Below are 20,228 nucleotides of genomic sequence, written 5' to 3' on the forward strand. Positions count from 1 at the left end.
TTAGTGGAGGGGCAGGAACATATGGGGCCTGTGTTGAAACCTGTGATAGATGAAGCAGAAGCCTGCTGAGCCCAGGGAGTGGCAGGAAGCAACCTCGTGCCCAACAACCCACCATGGGGTCAAGGTGCAGTGACTGTGGGGACAACCCATCACCAGCCAGCACCTACTTGCCAGCCCATTGTGGGAGCTTTCTCAGAGGAGACTTCTAAATCTACCTTCCAGCCTGTAGGCAACTACAGCTGGGCCAACATCTTCACAGCAACTTAATGAAGGGCCCTGAGCCAAAGCTCTAATGGTAAGCCAGTGAAGAGTCCATGCTCCCAACAAAATATGAGATATTCAACATTGTTCAAAGCTACTAATGTCTTGCTAATGCCATTTGAAAAAATCTAATGTAAGGTACTATGATCAAATCGGAATGTATCTAATAATTTAGTGGTAACTGAAGGTTAAGTTTTTATAAAATTGATAAGACTTTATTTTAGATACATGCACTTAGCCATTGGGAGTTTCCATAATAGTTTCCATGAGTTGAAAATTTTTTCCTTTCGAAATCTATGGCAATTAACCATTAGGGCCTCAATTCCAAAAAGAATTTCTTGGCTTCTTCATGGTATACTTAAGGTAAATCCTTATTACTCTGCCCAGGTGAGTTTAGGAAACTTGGAGTTTTCCACTTTTTCTATAAAAAGAAGTAGAGAAGTCCAGGTAAACCATAGACTTCTAAATTCATTTATTCAATGTTGTATCTTTACATATGTCCTTCCCACTCCAAATTTAAGAAATCCACACTAGTGGTGGAACATTCTCATTTGTTACTGGATTATCCATAATGCTTGTTACATACTGATCAAATCACTTTTCTCTCTACCAAGGTCAGAGAATTAGGGAGATAGTGCATTAGAGACTTCCCCTTTCACCCTAAGCCCTCCCATTATTCTGCACCCCTCTTGTAACTTCAGGGCCACCCACATGCAAATCTATCTTTGAGCCATGTAGGGAAGGAGGAGACTTAAACTGGAGCAAACCAGTCTGACTTCTCACTCAGGGCAAGGGTCCAAAGAAGAAAGGAGAATACCATGAATCTGCTCTGCCTCTTGCTCTGCCTACTGGTGGCTCCCCAATGTGAGATTTCCCAGGATTTCAGAAATGGGGTTGAGGGCTGTGGTGTCTTTTTGTGACTCACTGTGGTTCTCCTTGTTCCCAGGTGTCCTGTCCCAGGTGCAGCTGAAGGAGTCAGGATCTGGCCTGGTGAAGCCCTCACAGACCCTGTCCCTCACCTGCTCTGTCTCTGGATTCTCCATCACCACTAGTTATTACTGCTGGGATTGGATTCGCCAGCCCCCAGGGAAGGGATTGCAGTGGATTGGGGAAATATGTTATGATGGAAGCACATACTACAGCCCATCCCTCAAGAGCCGCAGCTCCGTCACTAGGGACACATCCAAGAACCAGTTCTCTCTGCAGCTGAGCTCTGTGACTGCAGAAGACACGGCCACATATTACTGTGCAAGAGACACAGTGGGAGGAAGTCAGGGTGAGCCCAGACAAGAACCTCCCCTGCAGGGCCCCGGGGAGGCTGGGCTGCAGGTGTGCACAGGAACACAAGAGGGTGCCCAGGACCCACCAGGAGCAGGACCACCAAAGGGAGAGTGAGAGAGTCTAGGAAGGAAGACCGTTTTGTGGTTTTTAGTTTTTGGATGTGGTGTTTGTGTGTGTGTGTGTGTGCGTGTGTGTGTGTGTATGTTTATTTCCTCTCTCTGTCTGATCTTGTTTACTCTAAGATTCAATATTTTCCCCTAGGCCTCTCTCTCTTCCTTCCTGCCTTGTGCCTCTATTTCTCCTGTAAAGAAAAAAGTCTTATCTACTTCCAATGGGACTAGATTGAAGGGTCAATGGAATAAATGTATATGTGTGTGTGTATAAGTTTGCATATGTGTATGTGTGTAACTATACAGGTATATATATAAATATATATGTGAAAGTATGTAAAAGTAGATGTACATATACATGTGTATATATATATATATGTATATAAATGTGAACATATATATATATACAGGCTTACATATATGTATAAAAATACCCACCATATATATTTGTATAAATTTTATATTTATAGAAAATGCTAGAAACTTTACTTAGGTTTTATTATCATAGCCTAGATCTAAACCTTTGGCCTTGGTAAGTTCCTCTTCACTTTACAGATGATGCATTGTCATAGCTGGTTCCCCTGTCAAACACAGCTTTGAGGTTTGGATGCTGAAGCCTCAGAGTCTCCCCTATCCCTGGAGAATCACCCTCAGCCAAGCATATTCCCAAAACAGCTGCAATTGCCCTACTCCACACTTGCTGCAGCGTCCTCAAAAATTCTCTTTAGGGAATTCTCCTTCACTGCCCCTAATAAAAATGCAAGGTAATTGTTTTGATTGCAAATGGAAGAAGTTGAATTGTGAGTGGATATTTTGATACAAAGTACATATTCTATACACAGAGCATCTGTGCACATGCACCTGCATGTCTTTGAACTGCAGAGTCTTGTGAACAATGTCAGCCAATGCAGATGACAAATGACACCTTTGGGGATGGATCCACCATACTCTGAGGAAGCACCTGGAGCATGGCCCTGTATTATCACCAAGAGGTGAGATGAGTGAGGATGTGTGAGAGCAGGGCCAGGTGTGCAAAGACAGAGCAAGGAGGGATCAGGCATTCACGCTCCTGTGTCCTAGATAAAGCCATCCCCACCCTATAGGAGAATATTCTAATGAGAATCCTGTGCACTTGTGAGGGTCACAAGAATCACAACTGGTGAGCAGGCCATGTGCAGAGTCCTTGGTGATTTTGCTCTGGGATACTGACTTCCCTTGCCTTTAAATGTTGAATGCAAAGAAACACCATCTAGTGGTCTCAGGTGATCCCAAAGGGTTATGAACTTGGTAACTGGTTCCGCAGCACTACCACCAAATAATATTTCCACTTCCTGGACTGGATCAGGGACGTGCATTTCATGCTAGCCCATCTTAACCTGTTGACTCTCTTAAAACTGCAAATTTCCCTGAAAGTCTGCTCCCCACTCCTTTACTTCTAATGCAAAATTCTCTACCAAGAATCAGATTTGAGTCAAAATGAGAGAAGGTAATTCTAGATAGCATAAGCAAGGAAAATTTTACGTATCCAACACACAAAGATGCATGTGCACTTGCACAAACACCCAGACTTCTAAATATTGATTACTGGGGCTTATTATACTATCTATGTCCAAGTAGACAAGGCTCTGGATGTTTCCAAGTACTCCACTGTCAGGATCTGATGGACTTTGTTCTGGAAACAAATTATCCAAGGCTCTTAGTGCAGGTTTATCCCAAAAGTAAATATGAGAGTGAATTAAATTGGTTTTTCACAAGGTGTCAACAATTGGCAGGGTCACCCATAACCCTGGAGACCAGGTGAATGGGGTCCTTTATTCCTGCTCTTCTAAATGGGATAGGAGGTAATCAAGAATGGGGACTTGTAGGCCAGCAGGGGCCATCAGCCCACAATGGAGCCCCATATCAATGAGAATATAAGGGATCTGGGTGAAGTTCAGTGTAGCAGACATTCTTCAACATATTTGTCTTCACGTGCAAGCCTGTTTAAATTTTGTTGTTTAAATTGCATGTGAAATCAAGTTTGTAGAAACCAATTATTGAAAATTAGTTTTTATATTTTGGAAATTGCCCAAAAGTGTTTTGTCTATGCACACCAGGTCTATATTATTTGTATTTAAATGCTTATATGAAGAACAAACTGAACGTTGGATTGCAGAGTCTTGACAAGTTGCCTTGTGGAGTTTTTAGGACCAGCATCAGGGTCAGACCCACTCTATAATGACAACATGAGTCACTGTGACTATATCCCTCAATCAAGTGGAATCTGGTGCCCACTCCTGTCTCTGCATGCCCTGACCTCCAAACCCATTGTCTAGCTGTGTAAGTCCTTTCTCTACAGTCAGTAGGGCCTGTACCCAGTGGTTATAATCAAAAGATAATAATGAGTGCATATTTCAAGAAGGCAAGACAAGAATTTTGAGTTTTGCTATATTTCAATTAAGATGAAAGAAGCTAGATATAATGTCTGCTCATGAAGTACATGATGTGCAGGGTTTGCTTCTGGTGGGACAGATTTATCAGGTCTTCTGTGCCTGTATGATAACATGATAGCATCCAACCAGCCTAGCAGCCCTGGAGAGTAGACCCCAGACTCCAGAAGCCATGGGATCCATTTCACCCACAGACTGGAGAATTCCATTGCTCAGTGCAACCAGAAGACAGACATGCTGATCCTGCTATCAGGAGCACCTTTGATGCCTCAAAAATGATGCTTCATTTTGAGTGATCTCAGAGTTATAGATAGGTCACCCTGGTGGGCACTCTTATGCACTACATAGATAACACTTTTTAGATTTTAATGAACTGGAATAGCTAGAAATAAATACCTGAAACTATAAAACTGAAACCCAGTAGAGTTAAAACCACCATATAGCAATGTAGCTTATAAGACGTGACAGTGTGATTGTTAAAGCATTGAGGATCATATTCCTTCTATCCAGTGTAGGGAAGGATGAGTAGAAAAATGTGGACAAATAACTAAATGAAAAATAAGGTGGGAGAGGGTTTCTTGATTATTCTTTACTTTTATTTTTTGCCCTTTCTTTCATTTTTTCTGGTACAAGGAACATGTTCAAAAACTAGATTGGGGTGATGAATGCACAATTATATGATGGTACAGTAAGCAATTGGTTGTATACTTTGGATGATTTTATGATATGTAAATATTTCTCAATAAAGTTGAATAAAAAAAGACATTTCATGGAATTTTCTCCTTGGCACCCAGGACAGAGAGTGGTATAACATGGATCTTACTGGAACAAAGAGTTTGATGGCTTGGCGCCCCTGGCCTAAACACAACAGCAGGGTTGGCGGATTCCTAAATGATGTTTGCTGTAAATACAACGGGCTTTCTGGAAATGAAGTTATTGTGGACATGAAGTTCCTCCTTCTCTTTATTTGACCCAGAATGCTTGATAATTATTAAAGGAGACTGATCGGTACAAATATCTACATTTTCTCAGGCAGGTTTTCAATATGACTTAATAGAGTTGTGATGGGTAAACTAGATGGTGCCCAGTAAATATTTAGCAACTATTACAGGTCTTTAATGATCAAGAAATTTTACTTTATGTATAATAGTGTCAATATTAATTATCAAATGCAGTTATATGTTTGCAAAATGCATATTAACTATTAAAAGAACATTTTGTTAAATAAATTTATTTCTCATTTATTTTCAATTCTTCAATGTTTCCATATTTATAACCCGACTGGCTGAGTCATTCTTACAGTACATCAGACCATATCAACTGAGGACACACATTCTCTGTTATCCTCTTCTTCTGCTTCAGTGGCCCAACCCAGCAGTCCTTCTGCTGCTCTGTTGACCCCCTTCCCTCCTGCTGATCCACTGAATATTTTTATATATCCCACGGCCCAGTCCCTACACACAAGCTAATGTCAGACCATAAGCATTTGAACTGCAAATCAACATATTCATTTTGTTTGTTTGTTTATTTACTTTCAAGGTTGGTTGGTTTTTGGTAAAAGAGTGATTTTATAAGAGGCACTTAGATTCCTCAACAATATGTCCCCATCTGGAGCTCTGAGCTGTGCAAAGCAGCCATGGTGCAGTAACTGCTGATGTGGTCACTGTTTCTGTGCTCTAAACCTCAAAAGCATTTCATTCAATTCATGTGACCAGATCAACTCCATATGGAACTGAATCCTTCAGCCAGAACTGAAGTTGGATCAAGGGAAGATTTAAAATTAAAGTATTAAATATTAATTTTAAATTGCATGCCATTAAAAATACATTATATGAAACACAGTTTACCAGAAAATTAGAAAGGATATATAAGTCATGATTTCAAACTTCTCTCAAAATGATTAAGGAAGCTTCATTGGAGAATAAACCTCAACCTTCTCAAGACAAGACCCATGTCAGGATGTCATTAAAATGTTGGAGAGGTAAGGAATTTTCTCTTATGAACTTTATCATGAAACAGATAGAAAAGTAACTCCTTATTCTCAGGACCAGGAAACTTCATGATAGGCCAAGAAGTAAGAACAAGTTCATCTCCAGTGTCAGAGTGTCCCCAACTGGCCATCAGGAAAAAGACTGGAAAACAGAAGATTTCAAACTTGACAGACATCCCTCCCTTGTGTCCATGTCCTCATGATCAGTGACTCCAGAAATCTGTGAGGTCCTGTCAAGACCTACATCCTCTGTCCCTCCCCGATATCAAATTGATAATAGCTGGCGAGTATGCAAAACACAGCCCCAAGGATATTGCTGATGGTAATTGAAAATGGTGCAGCCACTTTGAAATACTGTTTGACAGATTATTACAAAGCTAAACCTAGTCTTACCACTCAATCCAGCAAACCTGCACTTACTTATTTATCCAACTGATTTGAAAATTAATTTCTACAATAAACATACACATGATGGTTCATTGCAGCTTTGTTCATAATTGTCAAAATCTAATAGCAACCAAGATGTCCCTCAACATATAAAAGGATAAAAACCAATGTGGTACAGCCATATGATGGAACACTATTCTAATTGTTACTTTCTTTTTCAAAAATATTTCCCTTTTTGCTTTATATTCTCAGAAATTATTTCAACTTAACCTTCTAAATTTTTCACTCAAAAATCCAAGTTTATTTAAAATACAAGAGCACACTCTGTTTCTAATCTGAACCTTTTTTATAGCATTCTGTTCTATTTCTGAAGTTTAGATCTTCATTTTTCTTTACTATTCCTTTTCAATAACTTATTATAATTTAATTTATTATAATAATTCATTTTAAAATTGTTTGTTCCATGTGTTCCTGTATTCCCAGCTGACTTCCTCTCCAAGTATTTGTTTCCTTATTCCTGTTTCTGTATCTGTATTTGTTTTGCAAATTTCCTCAATATTTAATAGTAGTACTGTTTTGTAGTCAAAGTCACGAAGAAAATGATTAGATAATCTTTATTCATTGTTAAGACTTTGTGACTTGTGGTGAGATCTGAAAGGAACCCATATTTAAACATTGTCATATTATTTTTATAAATCTCATATTGGTCAGTTTTTTGTTTTTTTTTTTTAATCATTTTATTGAGATATATTAACATACCACGCAGTCATACAAAACAAATTGTACTTTCGATTGTTTACAGTACCATTACATAGTTGTACATTCATCACCTAAATCAATCCCTGACACCTTCATTAGCACACACACAAAAATAACAAGAATAATAATTAGAGTGAAAAAGAGCAATTGAAGTAAAAAAGAACACTGGGTACCTTTGTCTGTTTGTTTCCTTCCCCTACTTTTCTACACATCCATCCATAAACTAGACAAAGTGGAGTTTGGTCCTTATGGCTTTCCCAATCCCATTGTCACCCCTCATAAGCTACATTTTTATACAACTGTCTTCGAGATTCATGGGTTCTGGGTTGTAGTTTGATAGTTTCAGGTATCCACCACCAGCTACCCCAATTCTTTAGAACCTAAAAAGGGTTGTCTAAAGTGTGCGTAAGAGTGCCCACCAGAGTGATCTCTCGGCTCGTTTAGGAATCTCTCTGCCACTGAAGTTTATTTCATTTCCTTTCACATCCCCCTTTTGGTCAAGAAGATGTTCTCCGTCCCACAATGCCAGGTCTACATTCCTCCCCGGGAGTCATATTCCACGTTGCCAGGGAGATTCACTCCCCTGGGTGTCTGATCCCACGTAGTGGGGAGGGCAGTGATTTCACCTTTCAAGTTGGCTTAGCCAGAGAGAGAGGGCCACATCTGAGCAACAAAGAGGCATTCAGGAGGAGACTCTTAGGCACAAATATAGGGAGGCCTAGCCTCTCCTTTGCAGCAACCGTCTTCCCAAGGGTAAAACTTATGGTAGAGGGCTCAACCCATCCAACCACCAGTCCCCTATGTCTGTGGTCATGTTAGCAACCATGGAGGTGGGGTAGGCGAATACCCCTGCATTCTCCACAGGCTCCTCAAGGGGGCACTACATCTTTTTTTTTTTTTCCTTGTTTTTCTTTTTTTTTTTTTTAACTTTCCCTTCTTTTTTAAATCAACTGTATGAAAAAAAAAGTTAAAAAGAAAACAAACATACAATAAAAGAACATTTCAAAGAGACCATAACAAGGGGGTAAGAAAAAGACAACTAACCTAAGATAACTGCTTAACTTCCAACATGTTCTTACTTTACCCCAAGAAAGTTACATAATATAGCAACATTTTTGTGAACTTGTTCCTACTATATCCATCAGAAATTAACAGACCATAGTCATTTCTGGGCATCCCCAGAACATTAGCTTATCTGTTCTTCTTGGATTATTGTTCCTCCTTCCTTAATTGCTCTCTACTGCTAGATCCCCTACATTCTACATTATAAACCATTTGTTTTACATTTTTCAAAGTTCACATTAGTGGTAGCATATAATATTTCTCTTTTTGTGCCTGGCTTATTTCGCTCAGCATTATGTCTTCAAGGTTCATCCATGTTGTCATATGTTTCACCAGATCGTTCCATCTTACTGCCGCGTAGTATTCCATCGTGTGTATATACCACATTTTATTTATCCACTCATCTGTTGAAGGACATTTGGGTTGTTTCCATCTCTTGGCAATTGTGAATAATTCTGCTATGAACATTGGCGTGCAGATATCTGTTCGTGTCACTGCTTTCCGATCTTCCGGGTATATACCGAGAAGTGCAATCGCTGGATCGAATGGTAGCTCTGTATCTAGTTTTCTAAGGAACTGCCAGACTGACTTCCAGAGTGGCTGAACCATTATACAGTCCCACCAACAATGAATAAGAGTTCCAATTTCTCCACATCCCCTCCAGCATTTGTAGTTTCCTGTTTGTTTAATGGCAGCCATTCTAATCGGTGTGAGATGGTATCTCATTGTGGTCTTAATTTGCATCTCTCTAATAGATAGTGAAGCTGAACATTTTTTCATGTATTTCTTGGCCATTTGTATTTCTTCTTCAGAGAACTGTCTTTTCATATCTTTTGCCCATTTTATAATTGGGCTGACTGTACTATTGTCATTGAGTTGTAGGATTTCTTTGTATATGCAAGATATCAGTCTTTTGTCAGATACATGGTTTCCAAAAATTTTTTCCCATTGAGTTGGCTGCCTCTTTACCTTTTTGAGAAATTCCTTTGAGGTGCAGAAACTTCTAAGCTTAAGGAGTTCCCATTTATCTATTTTCTCTTTTGTTGCTTGTGCTTTGGGTGTAAAGTCTAGGAAGTGGCCGCCTAATACAAGGTCTTGAAGATGTTTTCCTACATTATCTTCTAGGAGTTTTATGGTACTTTCTTTTATATTGAGATCTTTGGTCCATTTTGAGTTAATTTTTGTGTAGGGGGTGAGGTAGGGGTCCTCTTTCATTCTTTTGGATATGGATATCCAACTCTCCCAGCCCCATTTGTTGAAAAGACCATTATGGCTCAGTTCAGTGACTTTGGGGGCCTTATCAAAGATCAGTCGGCCATAGATCTGAGGGTCTATCTCTGAATTCTCAATTCGATTCCATTGATCTATATGTCTATCTTTGTGCCAGTACCATGCTGTTTTGGCAACTGTGGCTTTATAATAAGCTTCAAAGTCAGGGAGTGTAAGTCCTCCCACTTCGTTTTTCCTTTTTAGAGTGTCTATAGCAATTCAAGGCATCTTCCCTTTCCAAATAAATTTGATAACTAGCTTTTCCAAGTCTGCAAAGTAGGTTGTTGGAATTTTGATTGGGATTGCATTGAATCTGTAGATGAGTTTGGGTAGAATTGACATCTTAATGACATTTAGCCTTCCTATCCATGAACATGGAATATTTTTCCATCTTTTAAGGTCCCCTTCTATTTCTTTTAGTAGAGTTATGTAGTTTTCTTTGTATAGGTCTTTTACATCTTTGGTTAAGTTTATTCCTAGGTACTTGATTTTTTTAGTTGCTATTGAAAATGGTATCTTTTTCTTGAGTGTCTCTTCAGTTTGTTCATTTCTAGCATATAGAAACATTACTGACTTATGTGCATTAATCTTCTATCCTGCTACTTTGCTAAATTTGTTTATTAGCTCTAGTAGGTGTATCGTTGATTTCTCAGGGTTTTCTAGATATAAGATCATATCATCTGCAAACAATGACAGTTTTACTTCTTCTTTTCCAATTTGGATGCCTTTTATTTCTTTGTCTTGCCGGATTGCCCTGGCTAGCACTTCCAGCACAATGTTGAATAACAGTGGTGACAGCGGGCATCCTTGTCTTGTTCCTGATCGTAGAGGGAAGGCTTTCAGTCTCTCACCATTGAGTACTATGCTGGCTGTGGGTTTTTCATATATGCTCTTTATCATGTTGAGGAAGTTTCCTTCAATTCCTACCTTTTGAAGTGTTTTTATCAAAAAGGGATGTTGGATTTTGTCAAATGCTTTTTCAGCATCTATTGAGATGATCAATTGATTTTTCCCTTTTGACTTGTGAATGTGTTGTAATACATTGATTGTTTTTCTTATGTTGAACCATCCTTGCATGCCTGGAATGAACCCCACTTGGTCATGGTGTATGATTTTTTTAATGTGTCTTTGGATTCGATTTGCAAGTATTTTGTTGAGGATTTTTGCATCTATATTCATTAGGGAGATTGGCCGGTAGTTTTCCTTTTTTGTAGCATCTTTGCCTGGTTTTGGTATTAGATTGATGTTAGCTTCATAAAATGAGTTACGTAGTGTTCCATTTTTTTCAATGTTTTGAAAGAGTTTGAGTAAGATTGGTGTCAGTTCTTTCTGGAAAGTTTGGTAGAATTCCCCTGTGAAGCCATCTGACCCTGGGCATTTATTTGTGGGAAGATTTTTGATGACTGATTGGATCTCTTTGCTTGTGATGTGTTGGGTGAGGTCTTTTATTTCTTCTCTGGTCAGTCTAGGTTGTTCATATGTTTCCAGGAAATTGTCCATTTCTTCTACATTATCCAGTTTGTTGCCATACAGTTGTTCATAATATCCTCTTAGAATTTTTTTAATTTATTCAGGATCTGCAGTTATGTCACCTTTTTCATTCATTATTTTGTTTATATGGGTCTTCTCTCTTTTTGATTTTGTCAGTCTAGCTAGGGGCTTGTCAATCTTGTTGATCTTCTCAAAGAACCAACTTTTGGTGATATTTATCCTCTCTATTGTTTTTTTGTTCTCTATGTCATTTATTTCTGCTTTAATCCTTGTTATTTCTTTTCTTCTACTTGGTTTAGGATTGGTTTGCTGTTCATTTTCTAGCTTCTTCAGTTGATCCATTAGTTCTTTGATTTTGGCTCTTTCTTCCTTTTTAATATATGCGTTTAGTGCTATAAATTTCCCCCTTAGCACTGCTTTTGCTGCATCCCATAGGTTTTGGTATGTTGTGTTCTCATTTTCATTCGTCTCTATATATTTAGCAATTCTCTTGCTATTTCTTCTTTAACCCACTGATTGTTTAGGAGTGTGTTGTTTAACCTCCAGGTATTTGTGAATTTTCTAAGTCTCTGATGGTTATTGACTTCTAATTGTATTCCATTGTGGTCAGAGAATGTGCTTTGAATAATTTCAATCTTTTTAAATTTATTGAGGCTTTTTTTATGTCCCAGCATATGATCTATTCTGGAGAAAGTTCCATGAGCACTAGAAAAGTATGTGTATCCTGGTGATTTGGGATGTAATGTCCTGTAGATGTCTGTTAAATCTAATTCATTTATCAGATTGTTTAGGTTTTCAATTTCCTTATTGGTCTTCTGTCTGGTTGATCTATCTATAGGAGAGAGTGATGTGTTGAAGTCTCCCACAATTATTGTGGAAACATCAATTGCTTCCCTTAGTTTTGCCAGTGTTTCTCTCATGTATTTTGTGGCACCTTGATTGGGTGCATAGACATTTACGATTGTTATTTCTTCTTGCTGAATTGCCCCTTTTATTAGTATGTGGTGGCCTTCTTTGTCTCTCAATACATCCCTGCATTTGAAGTCTATTTTATCTGAGATTAATATTGCTACACCTGCTTTCTTTTGGCTGTGGCTTGCATGAAATATTTTTTTCCATCCTTTCACTTTCAGTTTCTTTGTGTCCCTGTGTCTAAGATGAGTCTCTTGTATGCAACATATTGATGGTTAATTTTTTTTGATCCATTCTGCGAATCTATCTCTTTTAATTGGGGAGTTTAATCCATTTACATTCAACGTTAAAACCGTGAAGGCATTTCTTGAATCGGCCATCTTATCCTTTGGTTTATGTTTGCCATATTTTTCCCTCTCTCTATTAATATCCTTTATTGTACCCATACCGAATCTCTTTAGTACTGAACCTTTCTCCAAGTCTCTCTGTCCTGTCTTTGTTTCTCTGTCTGTAGGGCTCCCTTTAGTATCTCCAGTAGGGCAGGTCTCTTGTTAGCAAATTCTCTCAGCATTTGTTTGTCTGTGAAAAATTTAAGCTCTCCCTCAAATTTGAAGGAGAGCTTTGCTGGATAAAGTATTCTTGGCTGGAAATTTTTCTCACGCAGAATTTTAAATATATCGTGCCACTGCCTTCTCGACTCCATGGTGGCTGCTGAGTAGTCACTACTTAGTCTTATGCTGTTTCCTTTGTATGTGGTGAATTGCTTTTCTCTTGCTGCTTTCAGAACTTGCTCCTTCTCTTCTGTGTTTGACAGTGTGATCAGTATATGTCTCGCAGTGGGTTTATTTGGATTTATTCTATTTGGAGTTCGCTGAGCATTTATGATTTGTGTATTTATGTTGTTTAGAAGATTTGGGAAGTTTTCCCCAACAATTTCTTTGAATACTCTTCCTAGACCTTTACCCTTTTCTTCCCCTTCTGGGACACTAATGAGTCTTATATTTGGACGTTTCATATTATCTATCATATCCCTGAGGTCCATTTCGATTTTTTCAATTTTTTTCCCCATTCTTTCTTTTATGCTTTCATTTTCCATTCTGTCATCTTCCAGGTCACTGATTCGTTGTTCAACTTCCTCTAGTCTTGTACTATGAGTGTCCAGAATCTTTTTAATTTGGTCAACAGTTTCTTTAATTTCCATAAGATCATCCATTTTTTTATTTAGTCTTGCAATGTCTTATTTATGCTCTTCTAGAGTCTTCTTGATTTCCTTCATATCCCGTACTATGGTCTCATTGTTCATCTTTAGTTCTTTGAGTAGCTGCTCTAGGTGCTGTGTCTCTTCTGGTCTTTTGATTTGGGTGCTTGGGCTTGGGTTATCCATATCGTCTGGTTTTTTCATATGCTTTATAATTTTCTGTTGTTTTTGGCCTCTTGGCATTTGCTGAACTTGATAGGGTTCTTTGAGGGTTTGTAGACCTATTGAAGTCCTTATCTCTAATTTATCAGATCTACAGCTTCGTGGAGTACACTTTCTCTAACTAACCAGCAGGTGGCGTCCACGAGCCACCTGTTCTCCACAAGCCAGTTCTCCCCTGCTTAGCCTTTTTTTTGGTGAGTGGGGGGGAGTGAGTCTTGTGGGGCCCAATTGGTGTACCAAGCTTGCGTGTGTAGTTGGTGTTGCCTGCCCTGTATGTGGGGCATGTTTCTGGGCAGTCGGGGAGGGGGGGTGGCCCTAACAATCAAATCTCCCTGATGATCCTAGAGTTTTAAAACTGCTGCAATAGTCTAATCCTTCAGTTCAGTCCTGCCACAGTTTGTCTCTGCCACTGACCCACAAGTCTTTGGTATTGGCGTATGGCTCCTGAGACTTGCAATTGGGCCCCTCTTCCAGGCCGTGCACCCCAGGTTCTCTGTTGAGGGATGACTGTGCTATGTCACAGGTGAGTGCAGTCCCCCCAGGGCAGTTCTGGGCTGCTGGGCTGTGTAGGGAGGCTCCCAGTCTGCTCAAATGATGGCTGAATGGGGCTTTGTTAATTCACACTGCTCCACCTTCCCAGCTCTGGGACCATCAGCTGAGGTTGCAGGGAAGGCTAATGTCCACGCCCAGTTTTGTGGTGTGTGCCTGTTATTTGAAGCACTTCTGTCACACTGGGTTGTCTGGGGCAGCTCTGGGCTATGGGGCTGGCGATGGGCAGGAGTGTTTCCTGTCCACCAGGATGGTGGCTGTGAGCGGACACCCCCCTTTTCTTGGGAAGTTGTGTTGTTTAGTGAATTTTCTCAGCCACTGGATTATTGCCTTTTGTCTCAGAGCTCTCTTAGTTCTGCTCTTGACTTGACATGCCCAAATTGCAATTCTTTGAAGCTTTCTGTATTGGGCTTCTTAGAGTAATTGTTTTAGAAAAAGAAAAAAGGATTAAAAAAAAAAAAAAAGGGCCCTCCTCAGAGATCTAATGGGTTATTGAAATGCTAATAGACAAAGCAACCAGGGCCATTAAGGAAAGGTCCACAGGGCAGAGAGATCAGCTTTTCTTTGGGATTTGCATATGCGCCTCAAGGCCTGAGCTCCGCCCTTCCCCTTTCTGTGTTCACCAGAACTGCAAAAATCCTCTGCTTTTATTTTGGAGTTTTTCGTGTTATTTTTTTTTTTTTTTTTCTATGCCTGTCTCCTCTCTGCTGGGCTGGCAGCTCTCAGATTCTCTGGTGTCTGGTCTCAGTCTATCTATGGTTGGAGTTTGAATCAGTAGAATGAGTTTCCAAGAAGGGCTACCACTGCAGTTCTCCCTTCTCCTTCCCGGAGCTGGCAGCCCCTCCTCCCACGGGACTGAGCCTGGCAGGGAGTGGGGCGGGTCCCCTGGCCGCAAAAACTTACAGATTTCGCTGATCTCAGCAGTTCGACATTTTCATGAGTGTTGTATGAAGTATGCCCAAAGACAGATTGCTCTGTGGTGTCCAGTCCACGCAGTTCCTGGCTTTTTACCTACTTTCCTGGAGGAGTAACTAAAACTTACAGCTCACCAGTCTGCCATCTTGCTGGTCAGTTTTAATAAAAACAATTTTATCACTTCCCGCCCAGCAACTGGACTCTTATAGAGGAACCAGACAGGAGATCTCACTCTCTACCTTGTGAAAATTCTGATAACCCTCCTTTCCAGATAGGAATTTCCATAAAATTGCATGACCCTGAGCACAAAAACAATGTCACACAACACAAGTAAATGAAAATTACCATTATACACATAACATAAAGAAAGAAGCCACTAATATTTTTCCTGGGTTAAATCAAGATATTTGGAGATTACAGTGCAAGTAAAAATGCTTTTTAAGCTTCCAGTTCTGCAAGATGGAGATCCAAGTCTTCCAGATAATCCTTTCACTTGAGAATCAAGTACCTACAAGAGCAATTTCCCCTGCAGAGTCAGTTAATTTACTTCAGGACATGACAGCCACAGGGTCTGAGAAACAAGTTAATGGTGTCATCACCTCAGATCCTGGAAATTGAACTCACAGACAGGGATCTGGTCTGGAGCTTCCTTGGGAAGGCAGGGGGAAGGGTCTCAGCAGCATTGGAGATCATTCCTCCTGCTCACATGGACAGTGCTCCTGCAACCATGCAGCTTTGGGGCCCAGTATCCAGGGAATGGAGAGAGGCCCTTGCTCTGGGCAGAAAGAGCAAGCAGTCTTAGAGAGCAGGACAGAGTGAGGTTCCTGATGGAATTGCCCTCTACTCAGGGCTTTCTCCATCCCACACAGCCTTGCTCTAAGCCCATTTATGGATAATGCCTCTCTTGGAAGGTGCCACAGTCCCTGGGATCCTACAATCTGAGGGCCACTTTGACTTGCTCTCTACTGTTGCCTCCCGTTCTAAACTTTTATGTGGACTCTTCTCAGTTTTGACAGGTTATTTCATGGTGGGTGTCCTAAGAAGCCATTTTCCTCTATCAATGCTGGCATATGGCTCCTATCACTATCCCCTCCTGTGGTTGGAGACCTTTGGGAAAGGGTCACAGGAGAACCAAACTGAACTGGTGTTGACTGAAGTGAATCATGGGAGGAAGGAAGAGACAGAAACTGATATAGTATAACTTTACAGAAGAAAATTTATTGAATTACAAGACTACAAGCATTTATCATTAATGAGGTGATAGTTGAAAATACAGTGGTCTGTGTAGCAGACAAAGCAAAAGAAAAGAAACTCACCAAACCAGGGAAAGCCCCCACATCTGTTAATACTGGCTGGAGAGGCACCGGTTCTTCAGCCAATCACAGTCCTTGTTGGCACATGGTCCCAGGCATAGTGTCCCCTCCTGGCTAAGAACTCAAAATTTTCCTGGGATTCAGGCCAGTATTATGACAATTTATCCAGTATTATGACAATTTATCCAGGTATAGAAGTGCTTTGCTGCATGTCTAAAGGAAGGGCTAATTCCTTAGGACAATTACAAAGACTTCTTTACCTTAGTTTCACCAGCACATCTGGAGGGAGGAGCCTACCCCTTGGCAGAGGTACAGGTGATCTATTAACTATTATTGAAACTCCAGGGTAAACTCTGTTAAACTTCAATGATTTCTTAGTAGACAGGTTGGTGCCTGCTAACGTGCAGGGTAGCAAACTGCTTATGGTTCATGTTGGTTTGATCCATACATTACACATTTTACAATTTCTAACACAGCTCAGTTTCCATGTTGTACAAATTCTGCCTTGCCTATCCTATAAACTGCCCTGTGGGGGGTGAGCTTTCTGTGCTTGGATTATACAACCCCTCCCCAAAGTCACAGTTCTAAAAGTTGGCTTAGCCATTGGTGGAACCCAGGTCAATCACCTGGAAATGCAATGACTGTCACCAGCAAACCCTCTTGTTTCCCCAGGGATCCCATATGCAAGTCACCCAGGATACTTAAAGAAGAAATTTGCATCAGAGACTGGACCTGTGTGGTGGGTCTTCATCCTCTAAGTGGCTATGCAGATGCTGCGTCTCCTTCTCTGCCCGCTGGCATCTTCACTGGGTGAAGGTCTTGAGGGTCCAGGTGTTCACAAGCACTTGATTTTGGGATGGACAGACTCACCATGTATTACCTTGTCCCCCAGTGTCTTGTCTGAGCTGACACTGCCAGAATCAGGCCCAGGGCTGGTGAAGCCCTCAGAGACACTCTCCCTCACCTGCACTGCCTCTGGGAGCTCTGTAACCAGCAATAACTACTGGAATTAGATCTGCCAGTATCTTGGGAAGGAGTTGGAGTGGATGGGGCAATGAAGAGGGAACACTATCTATGATCCAGGCTTCCAAGGCAACATCTCCATCACAACTGACACAGCCAAGAATGAGTACAATATGCAGCTGGGCTTTATGACTGCTGATGACACAGCCACATATTACTGTGTGAGAGTCATACTGAGGAGAAGTCAGGATGAGACAAGACAGAAAACTCCCTTGCAGGGCTCAGAAGCGGGGTGGACTGCAGGGAAACCTCGGGACCACCAGGACAGGTCTCAGCTTCAGGAGGAGGTGCTGTGTGGAGAATGGTTTCCTGTCAGGATCTGAAGCTCACTCTCCTAATAAGCCTATTTCCATGAAGTTTCACCTTCCCTTGCCGTTGTACACTTTCATTTCAGAATTCAGTGAAATCTGAGCAATTCAGGGCATGCATTTCTTTCACATCAAATGGGAAGTGAACACTATACCCAGCCTCCCTATTCCCTTATTTAGGTCTTTGCTTTAGATCTCATTGTGACCTTTTGTACCTCATCTGAAATAGAAACTCAAGCACCACATGAAAAATCTGTGGGAAATAATTCTATTTTCTTCTTTTTAAAAATTGAACCCAAGTTCAGGAATGAATGAGTAATTAAACCAACATTTGTTTTCTTTGTGACTAAATTTTACATCTCGAATGAGCAATTTAACAAACTCTTTTTCTTAAATAGATTTTATATCTTCAATGGTTTAGATTTAGAGGAAAACTTAGAAAGTAAACAGAGAGTTCTCACAGACCCCACATCTGGTTTCTTCTAATAAGAACCAGTTGAATAAAGATTATAAATAAAAATAGAAAAAAAAGTTGCAACCATTATTGGTAAAATAATATACTGTAGACTTTGGATGTCTCCTGCTATTCCATGTATGTCCCTTTTGTGCTATTGGATCCAATCCTGGACACCTTGTTCAATTTTGTTTCATGACTCCTTAGTCTCCTATTATCCATGTCAGTTTCTCGTTATTGTTTTGTGTATTCAGATATTTTGAAGAATGACACTCCATTTGTGTTGTATAAGGTACTCTCAAAATAGCACTGTGGTCTGTGTTTGGGGTAGAGAGCCACAGAGTTGCCATCCCCTTCCCCTTTTTCACACCATGGGGCAGAGTTCATCCACCTGACTCATCACTACTGGTGTTGAATTCCTTCACTCGGTTTGGGGGTTGGTTTCCATATTAGCTGTAGAGATAGTGTCTGTCTCTTTCCATATTCTGTTTTTTGTTTTGGAACTGAGTCATTGGGCTCATGGTATTTTCAAGAAGAGGGAAGTCATGTTTCAACTCCATCAATTTTGTCAATCCTTTGTATGTTCCTCTTCCTCCAGAATTTCTAGGGTCACTGGAACAGCAACCTGGGGAGGTTGGACCAGGAGCATGCAGGGCCCTGTCAGTGCTGGGCAGAGACTCCATGATCTGAGCTGAAGTCTGCAACTGTATATCTCTATGTGGATGATATTCTAACATACCTGTGTTAGGGAAATAGCTTTGGGATCCAATTCTGTGTGATATTAGGATTTGATACCAGGAGAATATTAGGAAGAATCATCTGACTCCTGACCAGCTCATTTAACACATTTTCTGCCTGAAAGTAAAGAACCTGCTCTTGGTGAGGAGGTACCCCTGGAAAAGGAGTATGTTCTCCCAGGGTACAACCAGCATGGTCCTCTCAGAGTGCCTATAAGACAAGGACCTCTGCAAATCCCCTCTACAGTGTTGCCTCACATATGCAAATCACCACATGGGTAAACAGATGAAACCACAGCACACATTTACTTAAAGTCAGGTTCTATCTCAGTCTGGATATTTCCTGGGCACCATGGACCTCATCCAGAAGAACATGAAAACTTTGTGGTTTTTCGTCTTTCTGGTGGCAGTCCCCAGATGTGAGTGTCTCCAGGATTCAGACATGATGGTAGTTGGGATGATGAATCAAAGTAAATGACTGCCTATTTTTCTCTTTCTTCCTCAGATGTCCTGTCCCAGGTGCAGCTGAAGGAGTCTGGACCTGGCCTGGTGAAGCCCTCGCAGACCCTGTCCCTCACCTGCTCTGTTTCTGGATTCTCTTTAACTGATTATGCTGTAAACTGGATCCGCCAGGCTCCAGGAAAGGGACTGGAGTGGGTAGGATTGATAAACTATGCTGGAAGCACGAGCTACAAACCAACTCTTCAGTCCCGACTCAGCATCACCAGGGACACCTCCAAGAATGAAGTTTCTTTAAAAGTGAGCAGCCTGAGAACCGAGGACACAGCCACGTATTACTGTGCAAGAGACACAGTGAGAGGAAGTCAGGGTGAGCCCAGACACAAACCTCCCCTGAGGGCACAGGAGGGGCTGGGCTGCAGGGGGTGCTCATGACCACCAGGGGGTGCAAACGGCCCATCCCCAGGGCAGGTGCTGAGAGGGGCTGGGAGGAGATTCCTGGCCTTGCCTGGGCATCCCTCTTCTTGCTCCACATCACAAAACACCCAGAAGAGTACTATGATGTATCCAAGTTTCAAGAAAAGTACAGATTTTTAAAATATTACCTGCATTTTCACAATTTCTTCCACACTGCCCTTTATTCAGGACATAACTGAAACTTAAAGCAAAATTTCTTTTCCACTGACCTTGTGAATTTAGTTCTCTAACCTTGTAAATTTCCTGAGAATGTCCACAAAAAGCAGCTCCTTCCCACCAACTTGTCGAGCTTGTGTCTCCAGGTGGAGGTGGGAGAATGAGGGAAGCCCTGGCAGGGCATCAGGGACGAACTTCAGGGGCTTCCAATTTTTCTCTACATTTTTTTGTTGCATCAAGGACCAGGTGCTCATTTGAATCCCTCATAAATTGTGGCACTATTGCATAGGATGTTATAATTTTGACACACAAAGGTACAGCACAGAGGTTTATTTTTTCTTTTTTTTTAATATTTTTAAAACAGTGGTATTAAGATTCATTCACACACTCTATATACACAATGTACAATCAACCATTCCCAGCCCCATCACATATCTGGGCCCTCATCACCAGAACCAAACTTTGA

General features: G+C 40.8%; 2 gene segments (V, D, J or C); both read left to right on the plus strand.

Annotated features, from left to right (window-relative positions):
• The first annotated feature begins 1,037 nt into the window (after positions 1-1,037).
• On the plus strand, positions 1,038-1,656 carry LOC119516017. The segment is given in 2 exon segments: positions 1,038-1,125; positions 1,208-1,656. Coding segments are annotated over 2 exon segments (495 nt in total).
• Positions 1,657-18,970: 17,314 nt separating this feature from the next.
• LOC119516018 lies at positions 18,971-19,564 on the plus strand. The segment is given in 2 exon segments: positions 18,971-19,089; positions 19,176-19,564. Coding segments are annotated over 2 exon segments (456 nt in total).
• The last annotated feature ends 664 nt before the right edge of the window (positions 19,565-20,228 follow it).

This window comes from Choloepus didactylus, chromosome 19 (assembly GCF_015220235.1).
Source record: "Choloepus didactylus isolate mChoDid1 chromosome 19, mChoDid1.pri, whole genome shotgun sequence".
Taxonomy (NCBI): Eukaryota; Metazoa; Chordata; class Mammalia; order Pilosa; family Megalonychidae; genus Choloepus; species Choloepus didactylus.